This window comes from Larimichthys crocea, chromosome XXIII (genome assembly GCF_000972845.2).
Source record: "Larimichthys crocea isolate SSNF chromosome XXIII, L_crocea_2.0, whole genome shotgun sequence".
Taxonomy (NCBI): Eukaryota; Metazoa; Chordata; class Actinopteri; family Sciaenidae; genus Larimichthys; species Larimichthys crocea.
This window is the reverse complement of record NC_040033.1, coordinates 2,429,339-2,445,824: the sequence shown is the minus strand read 5'-3', so window position 1 is coordinate 2,445,824 and position 16,486 is coordinate 2,429,339. Positions and strand designations below refer to the sequence as shown.

Here is a 16,486-nt window from a genome sequence, read left to right as displayed (position 1 = left end):
CTCTCCTCTGATTGGCTGACTGTTTTCTGAGTGATGCATGACCAACCACAGGATGTTGGGTGTCATGCTGGCGATGTATCGATGACTGTCTAGAAAGCTCGTTGAAAGGCACAGTGTGTGTTTTTATGCTTTCACGGTATTTCTAAAGCACCCACACCCGCTTTATAATCACTTTCTGGAATATAAGTCAGATAAATGTGGCTGTCATGGTTAAAAAAATAAAAAAAGAAACTGTTCGTAGAAGATGGAAAACAAACAGTAGTGTCTCATGTCAAGAGGTTTTTCTGGTGCCAGTACTTCCAGCTTTGAACTAGAGGCGTACGAATCTTCAACCTGAGCTGACGGCGCTGAATAAATCAGAGGTTGTGAAGCTCCCTTCACCTCTGCTGAGTGCAAATTGATCGACGCAGTTACAAAGACCAAATGTGGAGAAATGTAGAACTGGTGACATGATGTGTGGCTTTCTTTTATTTACGCCCTGCAGGTGTTTGTTTTTTTTACATTTTTATTCCTAAACTTAACGATGACCGCCGGGGTGCAAACACCTCGTTAAAGTTTCATGGTCTTGTCATATTTCCTGACTGTTTTCATTCCACACGCGTACATGATCGTATTTTTTTGTATCTGTACTATTTGTCAAAGTCTTTGTCATCACAAATACCTTTTTATGGAACAGTAAATTATACGATTCGTGCGCCAACGGACATCAATCAGACGGCTTTTCGTGAGGCAGAAAAAAAAGTTTTTCCAACCCAATACTTACTTCTTGTTTTCTTGGATCTGTCTCGAGCTGTCTCACCCCCATCACCAATTTTCTTTAATTCTGTGCAGCTGTGAGCGGCTCCTGCTTTTCTATTGTGCATTGCATCGATGAGCAACAGTCCACTGAGTCCTGCGTGCTGCCATCTTCAGTTACATGTGTTCGTTTTTGGGGATTTTTCAGTGCAGACACGTAACATACTCTTTGGTGCTTAGATGTCAAGCTGTTTTTTACTTTACTTGAGCTTCTTTATAATTCTACTCCGTGACATTTATTTGACAGTTTTAATTAAGATTTCTTCACATGAAACATAAAAAAAAGTCTGGTTCATATTTATTTCATATGAAAACATTTCACGATTCCAGCTTTTTTTCCTTTTCAATATTTTTATTTTTTTGCCATAATTTAGAGGTTTGGACGCAGTGAAAGTGTCATTTTGGTTAATTGGTCGACATTTATCACAATACAAACCAAACAAGTTGATTCATTGAGAAAATAATCAGCAGATGAATCATAATGAAAATAATTATTAGTTGCATAATAGTTCATAATCTAATTATATCATATTTAATAGTAGAACAGTCAGTACTTTTAATACTTCAAGTACATTTTGTGTGATTGTAGTTACTCTACATACTTTTACTCAGTGTAGTTTTATTTACATAGAGCCAAACGACTTGAATTTCCATACAGAGCGTAGTCTTTACAGTATTATCTACAGAGACTCAACAATTCGCACCATGAGCAAATACTTGGCGACGGTGGCGAGGAAAAAACTTCCTTTAAGAGGCAGAAACCTCGAGCAGAACCGAGCTCACTGGTGCCAGCTGAGTTAAAGACATAGATGGATAGGAAAGCTAAAAGTGGTAATAATGACATCACTAATAATAATAGTAGTGGACGTCAAGTAGGACCGCAGCAGCAGGCTCGACCGATCGCTGATAACTCGGCGTAGCCACAATCCGTGAGAAAGATAAGAAAGCAGAAACAAAGCTCCAGGGAAGAAGCTGAGTTAGTGACATGCATTAATGGGACAAGAATGTGTTTAGATGGAGAGAGAAAAGCTCAGATCATCGTGGGAAGTCCCCCGGAAATCACTAAGAGATGATTCAGGACTCGCTTTAACTATGAGCTCTATCGTAAAGGGACGTCTTGAGTCTGGAGAGGACGTCGGCCTCCGGAACCCGAAATGGGAGCTTGTTTTTGGCAGTGAAATAACTTTTATATTCACTTCATTCACCTTTTATTTCACCTTAATAACAATGACAGGTTCGTCCATTCCGCTTCACTTATTATCAAACTAGTAACTAGCGTTAAGTACTTGATTCACGTTAAAGAACCGCTGTGTTTCAGCCAACACCGTTCCTTATAGCGGCTGGGCGCTTTATGTTAATGTCGTAAATCATTTCTGTTATATTTTTCAAGCTTTATTTTTGACAGAGACAGCTGAAGAGTGACAGGAAATGTGGGGATAGAGAGAGATGGGGAATGACACGCAGCAAAGGGCTGCAGGTCGGATTCGAAACCTGGGCTTCGTACGTGGGGCGGATGCTCTACCGACTGAGCAAACCGATTTTTGTTATATTTATATAAATTGTCAATTATTATGACTCTTTCGACCCCCTATGGGTCGCTGACCGCCCCGGGTTGAAGACCCCTGATCTAGAGGTTTTTGTCAACAAAAAACACCTTCGATAACTGTCGTCAAACGTGCTTCTGTATGTGCATCAATGTATTTATGCGAGCATCCATCTCACTGTTGAAGAAGAAGAAGAAGAGTTCCCTGAACGCACCACCATTCACGAATTGACTGGAGCACAGTGGATTATGGGATACGCAGGGCTGCAAAGGTTAAACCAGATGTTTCCTCTAAAAATCAATCAGCCAAAAGAAATGTGCGTTTCTCAGACGGCGATTCGTTTGACCTCTCCCCGACTTACTGTTTGTCATCTCGAATGGTGGATCCGCCCTTTGATCAGCGGACAGAGTGCATGCTGGGATAAGCTCTTCGCTCTGCTGTGACTCCAAACGGGATTAAGTGGTTATGGAAAAAAAACAAAAAAAAACAAAACAAAACAACAATGGCTGAGTGGATACTCATGCAGTCGTGCGGCCTCTTTGGCAGCGTGCTGACTGACTGTTGCTTCACCACCCACGTGCAGTAATCGAGTCCTGATGGGCAACCGCACACTAATCAAGTGTGTTAGATCCGAGCAGACAAACACTGAGAGGGCCCCGTGGCTCCTCCAGATGCAGGTCTGACTGCCAAACACACACACACATGCACACAAACCTGTCCATCAGGAGAAGCATGTTCCTGCTCACCAACTCTGATCATGCATGTTGCATTCTGTCACGCAAGCATCTGATGGATTCGGTTTCTGTTTCCTCTGCAGGCTTTGGCTTGAACGACGAGAAGAGAAGTGAAAGATGAAGAAAGACAGAAACTCAAGTGGTTTCTTTGATTTTTCTTTTTTCCACTCAGAGGTGAGGAAACGGCACGCTGAAAGGTAAAAACCGGTTTTCCTCAGCAGGCTGACACAGGACGTCAAATCACAGCAACACAAGAACTGAAGTGTGAATCCATCACAGAGAAACCATAAAATGTTATGCTGTTCATAAATCTGACATAAAAATGAAGAACAAAGGAATAAAAAGATGAATTATATCTGCGCTTATTTCTAACAGCAGCGGATGAACTGATGGGAGGCTCAGGAGGAAGATCTGGCGCCATCTTCTGTGTCAGACTTTTATTTTGAAATTAGATACAGACCCATAAAAAGAGAGATTATATCTGCTGGGATTAAATAATTTACTATAAATCATAATAACTGAATAACTAATCGTCATAAAGAAATACCAAATGTAATATCTGTAATAACTAATAATCACAAATAATAAACTATAATTTAATCAATAATTACTTTTTAAATCAAATTGATATATTTGTAATTAATTAATTTACAACTTAAAACTATAATTTCATAATTAATAACTATAATGATCAAATATAATGAAGGATTATTATATTTTTAATACCTATAATAACTCATTACTTAATTATTAAGATATATTTAGTAACTAATAACAGTGGTTTTAATTAAAAGTTTAATATATTTGATCCCCATGGTAACTAATTATGAAAATTAACCTACTAAACTATGATTAAATAACTTATAATGGTGCTTATGATAAAGAATAATAACTCATATGATCCATACTAATTTTATAATACTTTAATTAACCTGATTAACTATAATTTGGGATTGCCATATTTTATATAACTTAATAATAATTAAGTTTAATAAGAAATACTAGATATGATAGCTAATAATCAGAATTCAGATATAACTGATCATAACTGTGTGATATATAACTCATTATTATAAACAGTAACATATAATTTAATAACAAATAAAGAATTATTGTATGTTTTATAATAAATAATAAACTACCACTTAGAAATTGATAATATTTCTAATGATAACCAATAATCAGCTAACATCTATACAGAACACACGTTTTATCAAGGATGTTAACTTTGGTTTATTTCCTTAAAGAGAAACACAAACATCTCTCTCTACATATATATATATATTGATTTGTGTGTGTGTGTCAATATAATCTTTGTTTCCATAAATAAATTGTCAACATTTTACATCGTGTACAGATACAGCAGGTACAACTCAACCCCCCAACCCCTCGTTAGTTACATCACAGTTATTAATTAGTCAAATAAAGCAAAGAGGAATTTAATTACTGTGATTACAAGTCTGACGGTGACGCAGCTGCACCTCAAATCATCAAACAAACTCTGCAACTAGCAGGTGACGTATCTGGGTAAATATCGACTATCTGCATTTTAGTTCGGTCTAATTATGTTCAGATTTATTAAATATCAACGTTGTAGTTTTGCAAAACATGAACATGTAAAAGTCACGTGCTCAAACGCCTGAGGTTCAATTTTACACGTTTAAACGTGAATTCATCACATGAAACTATTTGTTTTGTCTTTGTGGATATCTGAGAATCACCTGTGCCTTCACGAATTACATTTTTTGCTGCAGCTATGAAATCTACGACCTGAAAACTCCAGCCAGGTCATGTGATGTGATCGTATAGCTCCAAAACAGCTGTAAAAAGGCGCCTTGTGGTGAGTTTCTGTTGGATGCTGAGTAATCTGCTGGTTATTTTCTGCATTAATCCTCCAATCGTCACTTATTTAGTCTGTAAAAACATCTTTAAAATGTGATTTTGTGATAATTGTTTCATTTGAGAGGTCCTAATCTGCCTTTTCTGTCTTGAAAAGTTGCTCAAACGTTGCTTATACTTCTATATTTTTAATTTATCTCATTGTGACCTTGTGACCTTTGAGCTGCGATCTTCTAAAAAAAGCCTGAAAACCCTTCACCGGAGATCGCCCTCTACAGGTGCTGCTCCTCGTAACCACAGTAAGAAACACCCAAAACAAACAAATACAGTACACGATTAAAACAATAAAATAAAGAACACTAAATATTGTGATTCCTCAACCCAGCCCAAACAGAGTTTTCACAGAAGCCAATAAAACAGCTAATTTATGGGATTGATTAGCGCTGCGAGGAGGACATCTGGAGCCACTTTTGTATCTCTGCTTGGCTGAAACGGCCCGTTGCATAACCCGCGACTTATTAAAACCTCGTTCATACAATCTAAAACGATCACACAGCGTTTTTAAAATGAAACATTCAATCAATCTTTCTCTGCAGTGCACATCTTTAAAAAACCCTCAGAAGACTTCTTGTTGCTTTGTTTTTTGTTTTTTTTTACTAGAAAGCGCAGACTGTCTGGAAGGATTTCAACATTTCTTTCACCTTCTTTTTTTTTTTTTTGAATAACGTGAAGCCCTGTGATGGCCACACTCGGTGCTCAGCGTTTTGGCTCTGCGAGTTTTTCGGGCCGAGAGCCAAAGAAGTCTGTCTGACGCTCGCTGTCGTCGGTTCATTATATTCGTTTCGGGCCAGCAGCAGCAGCAGCAGCAGCGGTGGGGGTTGGGAAACACGATAGTCCGTTTGGGATCTCGTGTGTCTCTCGTGGCGATACAGTAATTCACGCATTCACAGCTATCTTCTTCATCATCATCATCATCATCATTGCATTGGCCCTGCAGTACAGTGGTCATCAGAGAGCGAGGGAGACTTTCAAACATTAAATATTGCACAATCCAGTGAGTGTACACAGATGTGAACTCTGGCATACTTTTAAAAACACACACACACACACACACGCACTCTCATACACACTGTTAACCTTGACTGGCCTGTTTTCTGTGTGTGTGTGTGTGTGTGTGTGTGTGTGTGTGTGTGTGTGAGCTGCGACTGCTTCAGTGCATCATAAAAAAAATAAAAGCTGAAGATAACTTGAAGAGCGACTTCGACCTCTGAAGCTCGTCGGATCAGGAGCTCTTTGTTTTTTAACGGAGGCTATTTTAAGTTTAAATGACTTTATGTCGCCAGAAGTCGTCTCAGTTTACGGTGAAAAGCTCAGACAGTGATAACTGGAGCAGATAAACACCATGTCAGGGTTCTCCAAATCAGATAACGCACACTTTAGATGCGTTTTGTTTTGTGATTGAGGAGCAATCGTTACATGGCGGCACGGTGGTGCAGTGGTTCGCACCATCGCCTCACAGCAAGAAGGGTTCCTGGTTCGAATCTCATGTTGCTGTCATGCGCTTTAAAGCTCCAGTGTGTAGGATTCAGAGGATTCGACTTTCCACGTGAGAGGACTCGCGTTTTTATTATTTTCAGGTGATCAAACACTAAAGCACGTCCTCCTAAATGTGACACACTGGACCTTTAACAGGTTAATCGATGACTAAACTGCCCGTAGGTGGGATGAACTGACTTGTCCAACCCTGTTTTAGTCAGCTAACTGAGGAGAATTTGAGTTTTAAGCTTAAACAACGACCTGTGTGTTGTTTTGGTGATCATTTATAATTTAAGACTCATGTTGAAGCATGTTTAAACTCTCATCGGATTTATGGCCTTTGATAAAAGTGTGACAGCGACACTCTCTTTGGTTGCATTTGATTTTGGTCTCAGGGTTCAGTGAGGAACATCCACACTGCTTCATAAAATGCTATAAAGGATACTCTGAGCTTTTTGGGTGCAAAAAAACGAGGTTCTCAAGGAAGATTTTTTGCCCGTCTAACCCCTAAATCTCTGGAGATCCAGACTTTTATTCTCCAGGACATCTTTGTTGCCGTAAATGGACCACACAGGTCCTGGATCTGGAGTGGTTCGACCGTCTACAGGTTCTGGTCCAGCCAGTCAATGTAGTTGTTCATGCTCCTCCGTCCAACGCTCGACATCATCGGCAGGTACGCGAACACCATGCAGGCGTGAAAGCCGTCCTCGTAGTGATCGCTGGTCACCGCGACGCCGGCGTCCTGTAGGCGTCTGACATACATCAACCCGTCGTCCCTCAGGACGTCAAACTCGCAGGTCATCACGTACGCTTTAGGCGTCCTGCCCAGAACCTCCTGATCCGCCAGCAGCGGCGCCGCCCTCACGTCCACCAGCTGCGGCACTTTGCCCATCACCCCCAGCGATCCCGTTTCTTTGACCACCGGCCGGTAGTGCTTCCTGCGTTCGGCCGGGAGCAACGCTCTCCAGTTCAGCTTGGAGCGGATGTTGGCGCCGATGGCCGGCTGGTCCAGGGAGCTGTGGTTGTTAGCCAGCAGGAGGGGCTCCAGGGAGGGGTCGGCGCCCAGGTACTGCAGCCAGAAACGAGCCATGTACGGCCTGTAGAGGATGGGCACGGCCTGGTTCTGCTGGTAGGACGGGGTGTAGAAGTCGAGCGCCTGCAGCACGGGGTAGATCAACGCCTGGACCTTGAACTTCACCTTGATGCTGTCATCTGAGCTGAGCTGTGGACACAGGTCAGGTTTTAGATTATACAACCCACGCTTTCTTTCTCTGTGCTCCAATCACAGCTCCACTGTGATACAGCTGATATGGGTCTATGTGAGGGGGGATATCAACTTGAATAGTTAGTTTTAAACTGAAATAGTTGATTTATGATCATATTTAATATATTAAGTTGCTACAAAAGGTTTTAAACTCTACATACAGCGCCTCTTGCACTTAAACTAACATTTTGACACCAGCTGCTACTAACAAACAACTCAAGAGACTAACTGCACGTGTTGTGTGTTGTAAACACAGCGGGGACCAGATGTGACTGGGAGTGAGTTCGCAGTGAGATGTGTGTGTGTGTGTGTGTGTGTGTTTGTTTTCCCACCTCCTGTGCGACAGCGGCAGCCAGGTTTCCCCCGGCGCTGTCTCCAGACACACACACCCTCTGCGGATCGATGCCGTAGCGCTCCAAAACCGGAGAGGACAGGAAAGCCCGTGACGCCGCTAACGCGTCGTGGTACTGGTCCGGGAACACCGCCTCTGGAGCCAGGCGGTAACTATGGCAACGGGACATCATCGGGAGACAGAATTATTTTATTACATAACGCGTTTAAAGATGAATAAAAGGGCAGATTTGTCCCAAAAGCATCTAATTTTAGTTCACTGTAAATATATTTAAAGACTCTTTTCATCTCTTCTCTGCTCATCTTTACCAACTACAGCGTCTCCATGACAACTGAACAAACTCCACAAACATCAGTCTCTAAGGTCACGATCTAACTTTCGCAAATAATTCCCAACTTCATATCAATAAGTCAAGTCGGGTTAAGGTAAGTTCAGTTAAGTTAGGATCATTAAGATATCAACATGTCTTTCTGACAGGACTTACTCGACGGACATGATGACGGAGTCCAGGTCCTCAGCCATTTTCCGACACAGAAGGTCGTACGATCGCATCCCTGTGGATGATGTGAGTGATCATGATATTATATGAACAATAATGTGAGTTTCATATTGGTTTCACACAGTGATGAAGTCAACAATCCTCCTTTTTCTGGAGCTTCCAGAGTTTCAACATCAGCACTCACGTCCGCTCCCGAGGGCCCATCCTCCTCCGTGGAAATACAACACTCCCCTTTTCAGCCGCTTCCCCCCCTTTGGCTGGAAGACTCGGGCGGGCACGCCGCCCAGCTCGGAGTCGGTCACGTGCACGGCGGGGCAGGAGCGAGCCTCGATCACCTCCACCCAGGACACCACGCGGTTCAACAGGTGAACCCGATGGCACACGCCCAGAGCGTGAGCCACGTCGCTCTGAAGAAAAACAGACACAGACATGTCAGTCACTGCATGTTGGACTGGTTATGTTCACCTGAGAGGGACAGGTTTGACTTACTGAGGGCAAAGCAGCTTGAGGAAACTTTTTAAATATGCAAAGTATCTAAATGTAGCGAAGCAGAAAGGACAGCACTTTGCCTAACATCTCTCTAGCTTGATATTTATTTGCTTGTGAAGGTGATCTGCCTCTCCCTGCCTTTCGTGTCGATGAATAAAACATTGGATTAAGGTGAAACTGAAATCCACCCAGCAGTGCTGCAGCAGAAACAAAAGAGCAAGGGCGTGAAAACCTGTGTAGAAACTTGTTGCACTGCAATGACGCATAAGAATGTAATTCCCGGGTGTGTGTGTGTGTGTGTTTGCTGAGATCTTAAAAGTAACATGTTAAAAGAGGAGTTACAGCTGTGTGTGTGTAACATGAGGCTGATTCCACGTACTGTATCAAACAGGTATAAGGTCACGGGAGCTTTGCTGCTTTCCAGGAAACTCAGCTTTGTGTTTGTGCATTTCGCAGATAATCCAACGTCTTATCTTAAAGGGGATTTAACCCTTCAACTGATGCCAGAAAATCTAAATAATTACATTAATTATGATTATTATCAGACTGCATTCACTAATTCACAGCACTGAGTATGATATTTGGTTAAATTCTGGGATATGAAGTAGTATTCGGATATATTCTCTTATAGTATGATGTATTTTCTGTTATATATATCAGTGTGATGGATTATATTCCCATAAGCACCCAACAATGGAGCCACGACAGCCTGATATTGCTGTGTGACTTAACTTAAGACGACAATAAATGCATAAAAATGTCATTCACGGTCTCCGGCAGCAGCCTCAACTCACGTGAGTAAAGTATTTATTAGTTAGTGTTGGAACAAAATGTCCTAAAAGGACTCTCTCTGACTACATCACACATATTTGGGCTTTTCTATGTGACCTCTCGTCCGAAACTAATGTCACGTCTTCACCCCATCATACCTCTGCTGTCATTTAAATGAAATGTATTATTATGGTACAAACTCTGCAGCTCTGTATTATTATATTCTACTCTACTCTAATAGTTTCTGTTATATAAACAGATGTATTCCTGTCTTATCTGCCTACTATCAGTATTTATATTATATATATATATTACACTGGGGAACAATTTAATTAGATTTTTATGCTGATTCCAAAATTGCCGTCAGTTTTTTTCCAGCACGTCAAGTGTTTTCTCCACAGCTGACCCTCCAGATAAGCAAAGTTCCACTGATTAGCTGTAGGAAGACTTGCTGATTACGATTGGACTCATCTGCAGCTACGTGGCAACTTGTTTGTGCAAGTCACAATTGAGACAATGTGGTGAGAGGTGTGTGCAGCTCCCAGTATGTCAGTACTGTTAATATCTGCACACAGAAAGCCGGCAGAGTAGGAATGAAGAGGATCTGTGCTGGCTTTTCTCTTCACCTTGTAACCATGGGCATACCGTTGTAAGTTCTGTTTGGTTTTATGCTGTTTGTGTAGTTTTCGAAGCTTGTAACTATTCCATCTTAGTGTTTTATATTTCCTTTGTTCCAGATCATGTCTGCTCCTGACTCCTTTTTGCAGTATTTGTGCTAGTTTCACCATTCCAAGTCAGAGGATAGCAAACATCAGTGTGTTTGTCAAACAAGCATATTTTGCATATTTTAAAGTCAAACTCTGCGACCAAGACAAAGCCACTCACAAAGTGTGCAAGCAGTGTGTCGAGAGTGGATGTGGACCAAAGGAACACGTGAAAAGTTGGCGTTTGGTATCCCCGTGGTTTGACTGTTACTTTTGTTTAGTGAAAACATCAGGATTTAACAAGAGAAATAAAAGAATAATAAAAGTAAAATAGAATATCCTGATCTACCGTCAGCTATAAGACCAACGCCTCATTCAGCTGAAATTCCAGTCCCAGTTTTTTAACCTCCTCTAGAAGATCTGAGTGATGTGATGCTGAAGAACGCAGTGACAGCAACGATGCAGATTTTTAAAATTCAAACAAGCACATCTGTTAAATTACAGTATTTTTCATATTTTTTAAACTGAGATCAGTTTTGGATTCTGCACCCAAAAATGAGTTAAAAACAGCTGTCAGACCTAACTCAACAAAAATTGTGTTGCCCAGTGTTATCATATCTTAGTGTGATATATCCTATTTACATAGTATACAGTAATAGTGGTTAAATATTTAAATATAAACAACCCTGTTTTCACATTCTATTTTAGTTTATTTTGCATTTTCCATTGTTAATCTTACCTAATTTGATTAGATTATAATTTATTGCTGTTACACAACCTGCAGCTGACCACCTGCTTTTATTGTTTACATGTTAACTATTATAATTATTCATTATATAATTATTAAACTGTATAAAATCAAACTTATTTTCCACCCCCCCCTCACATCAACCTGTCCTCCCCCGGCTCCCCTCTCTCCTGCCCGGCATCATCATCCAGCTCTCACCGCCTGCATGAAGCTCCGGAACAGCGCGTCCAGCAGCATCAGCTTCCACGGCTCGCTCACGCCGCTCGGCAGCGGCACGTAGACGTAGTAGGCGGCCGCCGATAGCAGCACGGCTCCGGCCAAACGGAGCCTCATCGCGGCGGCGGACTGTGCGGTGCTGTCTGCAGGAGCCCTCCGTTCATGCGAGGTGACACTGTCCCGGTTCTGGGCGATCGGTGGCGGAGAGCGACGACACACGGAGTGAATGACCTTGATTTCAGAATAAAAGCCCGGCTTTAAGTTTGCGGTCGATTTGATAGCGATAACATTCGCAGATACTCTTATTTTGAAATTCAATTACAGGAAGTAGCTTTTTGTGTTGTGTAACGTGGTGGCTGACGGGAAATGTAGTTCTTAAAAAAAACCCGTTTGTTTACAAATGAAACACTTTTAAATAATAATTCAATAATTAGAATTGAAATAAAATAAATGATTTGAAACAAAAGATAATATAAATACAATTATTAAAAATATATTAAAATATTAATGTATTTCTTATTGTCATATTGTGTGTTGTTTTACATATATAAAATATAAATATATAATATATATAATCTACTATAACTAAACATAACATAATAACATGAACAACAACTATTTTAGTACCATATTATAATATGTTAATCATACAGTAAATAAATATGGTATTGTTTTATTTCATATTATATATTGTGTGCTTGTATTGGTGTACTTACATATTCTTTGGACTTGCTGCATCTGTTACTCTGCACATCTTCTGTTTTTACTTTTTTATCTGTTTCATTGTAACCTGTATGTGTTGATTGTTAATGTTTTGCTTTCTATTTCTGTACTTTTCATGCATGGTGCGGCTGCAAACACTGAATTCCACTCTGGATCAATAAAGGCAGATATTATATTGATTTAAACATAACATTTTTTATTTAATAAAAAAAGAAGAAGAAAGAAACAAACGTTGTTTGTGAAATCATTCACTAACCCAAACCCATGTCCACAAATATAACCATGACATTTTAAAAAAATTGAAAAGCTTTAAGGTTTAAAGTAAGCCAGTCAAGCAGAAAGTCAGCTCCTCTTCAGTTAGTCAGTGTAAATTCTCTGTTGATGACATGTGCCATCTGAGTTTCTCGCCCTCTTCTGGATATTACTGAACCAAATCTATCAGTTCTGTCATGGAGATGAAATAACACGTAATGATGAAGCTGACCAGAAACTTGCACTCCTTCCTACTTTTAAATATCAAATATTGACTTGGTTGAGGACACACCTAACAATTTATGTTCATGTATTTTCTTGTCAAAATTCCATTTCAAATTCAAATGCCAGTTTAATTTTTGTAGTTTTTATAATTCAGCATCCATCTCCTGCCTGATAATTAACTACACCCGCCTCCAACTACTCACACCTGTGTCCAGTTAATCAGCAAGGAAAGAGAGAGCCCCTTATAAAGAGCTCCAACTAGCTCAGTCATGTATTGTTTTCAGCCTAGTTCAGTTGTGTGGTTTGGTAGGAGCTGATTGAAGTGACTGTGTGCTGCTTCATTGGCCTACAACTATGGCTGGAGCCATGAGGTTTCTCTTAAGGTAAGTTGTTTTGTTTTGTTTTTTTATGTTTGTTCAAGTCATTATTCAAGGATATTAATTTGATGTCTTCTACAGATGGTTGCTGTTGTCCTTGCTAGCTTTAGGAAGACATCAAGCAAATGGTGAGTTTAATATATTAAGAGATGCTTAATTGGTAAGCAATGACTAAAATATTTACTCCACAGCTCAAAGTACTGGATCTGCTGACAAGTATGGAGGACAGGATGTGCCAGTTGCAGGCAACCGACCGGATTCAAGTGGCTTAAATCCTGGATACGACTCTTCATGGAGTGCTTCAGGCTCATTTCCAAATGCGGCAAGTAGACGCAACTCGTTATTAACCTAAATTGAAATACTAAAACCCATCTTAGTCTGTTGGGATTGAAGTAATGTCACCTATCCTTACAGGATATCACAGTCTAGCAGTCGGCCTCGGGTTCCTAGCTACAAGCCCCAGCGAAGCAGCCTCAGTTCCTAGTACCTGCCAAGCAGCCTCCCCAGCAGAAGCAGCCGCAGGTTCCTGCTACCGGCCCAAGCAGCCGCAGGTTCCACGCTACAGGCCCCAGCAGACTTTCTACAAGCTCAAGATGCCCCAGATGCCACGCTATCTGCCCAAGCAGCCACCAGTTATGAAAAAGCTCTTCAGACAACAGGTGCCTAGCTACCCTCAGCGGCCTAGCTATCCCTCCAAGCAGCCCCAGGTGCCCAGTTACCCACCCAAGCGGCCTCAACCTCAGCAGCCCCAGGTGCCCAGTTACCCCCCAAGCGGCCCAACCTCAGCACCCCAGGTGCCTACATCCACCAAGCGCCTCAACCTCAGCAGCCCCAGGTGCCAGCTATCCACCCAACGGCCTCACCGCAGCACCCAGGTGCCAGCTATCCACCAAGCGGCCTCAACCTCAGCAGCCCCAGGTGCCTAGCTATCCACCCAAGCGGCCTCAACCTCAGCAGCCCCAGGTGCCTAGCTATCCACCCAAGCGGCCTCAACCTCAGCAGCCCCAGGTGCCTAGCTATCCACCCAAGCGGCCTCAACCTCAGCAGCCCCAGGTGCCTAGCTATCCACCCAAGCAGCCTCAACCTCACAGCCCCAGGTGCCTAGCTATCCCCCCAAGCGGCCTCAACCTCAGCAGCCCGGTGCCTAGCTACCCCCAAGCGGCCTCAACCTCAGCAGCCCCAGGTGCCTAGCTATCCACCCAAGCAGCCTCAACCTCAGCAGCCCCAGGTGCCTAGCTATCCCCCCAAGCAGCCTAACCTCAGCAGCCCCAGGTGCCTAGCTACCCCCAAGCAGCCTCAACCTCAGCAGCCCCAGGTGCATAGCTATCCCCCCAAGCAGCCTCAACCTCAAAGCCCCCAGGTGCCTAGCTATCCATCGCAGCAGCCTCAACCTCAGTGGCCAGCACCTGCCAGCACCCCAGGCCGCCAACTACCCACCTCAGCAGCCCCAACCTCAGTGGCCCAGCTATCCACCCAAGCAGCCTAACTCCAGCAGCCCCAGTGCCCAGCTATCCATCCAAGCAGCCTCAACCTCAGCAGCCCCAGGTGCCCAGCTATCCATCCAAGCAGCCTCAACCTCAGCAGCCCCAGGTGCCCAGCTATCCATCCAAGCAGCCTCAACCTCAGCAGCCCCAGGTGCCCAGCTATCCATCCAAGCAGCCTCAACCTCAGCAGCCCCAGGGGCCCAGCTATCCATCCAAGCAGCCTCACATCAGCAGCCCCAGGTGGCCCAGCTATCCATCCAAGCAGCCTCAACCTCAGCAGCCCCAGGGCCCAGCTATCCATCCAAGCAGCCTCAAACCCAGCAGCCCCAGGTGCCCAGCTATCCACCAAGCAGCCTCAACCTCAGCAGCCCAGGTGCCCAGCTATCCACCCCACAGCACCAACCTCAGCAGCCCCAGGTGCCCAGCTACCACCTCAGCAGCCCCAGGTGCCTAGCTATCCACCCAGAGCCTGCCACCTCAGCAGCCCCAGGGGCCTAGCTATCACCTCAGCCCCCAGGCCCCAGTTACCCGCTCCTCAGCCGCAACCTCAGGTGGCGCCACTACCAGCCTCAGCAGCCCCAGGTGCCTAGCTATACCATCCAAGCAGCCTCAACCCAGTCAGCACCAGGTGCCTAGCTATCCCCCCAAGCACCTCAACCTCAGGCACCCCAGGGTGCCTAGCTATCCACCCAAGCAGCCTCAACCTCAGGCAAGCACCTCCTCAGCAGCCCGAGTGCGCCAAGCTACCCACCTCAGCAGCCCCAACCTCATGCCCAGCTATCCTCCAAGCACCTCAACCTCAGCAGCCCAACCTCAGTGGCCAGCTATCCATCCAAGCAGCCTCAACCTCAGAGCCCCAAGCCTCAGTGCCCAGCTATCCACCCAAGCAGCCTCAACCTCAGCAGCCCCAGGTGCCCAGCTAGCCATCCAAGCAGCCTCACCTCAGCAGCCCGAGGTGCCGCAGCTATCCATCAAGCAGCCTCAACCTCAGCAGCCCCAGGTGCCCAGCTACCCTCCAAGCAGCCTACACCTCAGCAGCCCCATGTGCCGCAGCTCATCCAACGACCTCAACCTCAGCAGCCCCAGGGCCCAGCATCCATCCAAGCAGCCCAAACCTCAGCAGCCCAGGTGCCGCTATCCATCCAAGCAGCCAACCAGCAGCCCCAGGTGCCTACTATCCACCCAAGCAGCACCAACCTCAGCACCCAGGTGCCAGCTACAACTCAGCCCCAGGTGCCTAGCTATCCACCGAGCAGCCTCCACCTCAGCAGCCCCAGGTGCCAGCTATCCACCCAGCAGCCCCACCATCAGCAGCCCCAGTGTCACATAGCCCACCTCAGCAGCCCCAGGCGCCCAGTTACCCTCCTCAGCAGCCCCAACTCAGTGGCCGAGCTACAGCCTCAGCAGCCCAGGTGCCTAGCTATCCACCCAAGAGCCCAACCTCAGGCAGCCCCAGGTCCCAGCTACCCATCCAAGCAGCCCAACTCAGCAGCCCCAGGTGCCCAGCTACCCACTTCAGCAGCCCCAGGTGCCTAGCTATCCATCCAAGCAGCCTCAACCTCAGCAGCCCCAGGTGCCCAGCTACCCACCTCAGCAGCCCCAGGTGCCTAGCTATCCATCCAAGCAGCCCCAACCTCAGCAGCCCCAGGTGCCCAGCTACCCACCTCAGCAGCCCCAGGTGCCTAGCTATCCATCCAAGCAGCCTCAACCTCAGCAGCCCCAGGTGCCTAGCTATCCATCCAAGCAGCCTCAACCTCAGCAGCCCCAGGTGCCCAGCTACCCACCCAGCAGCCCCAGGTGCCTAGCATCCATCCAACAGCCCAACCCTCAGCCCCAGGTGCCTAGCTATCTATCCAAGCAGCCTCAACCCAGCAGCCCCAGGTGCCTAGCTATCCATCCAAGCGCCTCCGCACCCCTGTCTTTGGAAGGGGGGG

General features: G+C 44.7%; 2 protein-coding genes and 1 long non-coding RNA gene across 3 annotated transcripts in view; 1 reads left to right on the top strand and 2 right to left on the bottom strand.

Moving 5' to 3' along the window:
- Window positions 1–5,617: 5,617 nt before the first annotated feature.
- LOC104939799 (neutral cholesterol ester hydrolase 1) lies at window positions 5,618–11,737 on the bottom strand. Its single transcript, XM_010756348.3, has 5 exons — window positions 11,474–11,737; window positions 8,748–8,970; window positions 8,549–8,618; window positions 8,045–8,216; window positions 5,618–7,670 (listed from the first exon to the last, which is right to left on the bottom strand). The coding sequence occupies exons 1-5, from the start codon at window positions 11,606–11,608 to the stop codon at window positions 7,050–7,052; spliced, it is 1,221 nt and encodes a 406-aa protein (XP_010754650.3). The 5' UTR covers window positions 11,609–11,737; the 3' UTR covers window positions 5,618–7,049.
- A 1,202-nt stretch (window positions 11,738–12,939) lies between these two features.
- Window positions 12,940–16,486, top strand: part of LOC109137098 (proline-rich extensin-like protein EPR1) — a 28,207-nt gene continuing 24,660 nt past the window's right edge. Inside the window, exons 1-5 of the mRNA XM_027274295.1 lie at window positions 12,940–13,074; window positions 13,150–13,196; window positions 13,260–13,391; window positions 13,485–13,775; window positions 16,051–16,336. Coding sequence (XP_027130096.1) covers window positions 13,386–13,391; window positions 13,485–13,775; window positions 16,051–16,336 — 583 coding nt within the window. The 5' untranslated portion in view covers window positions 12,940–13,074; window positions 13,150–13,196; window positions 13,260–13,385. The remainder of the gene's footprint in view (window positions 13,075–13,149; window positions 13,197–13,259; window positions 13,392–13,484; window positions 13,776–16,050; window positions 16,337–16,486) is intronic.
- LOC113744488 (uncharacterized) lies at window positions 13,953–16,331 on the bottom strand. Its single transcript, XR_003461581.1, has 3 exons — window positions 16,217–16,331; window positions 16,142–16,186; window positions 13,953–14,152 (listed from the first exon to the last, which is right to left on the bottom strand). It is a non-coding gene; the product is annotated as an uncharacterized LOC113744488 (long non-coding RNA).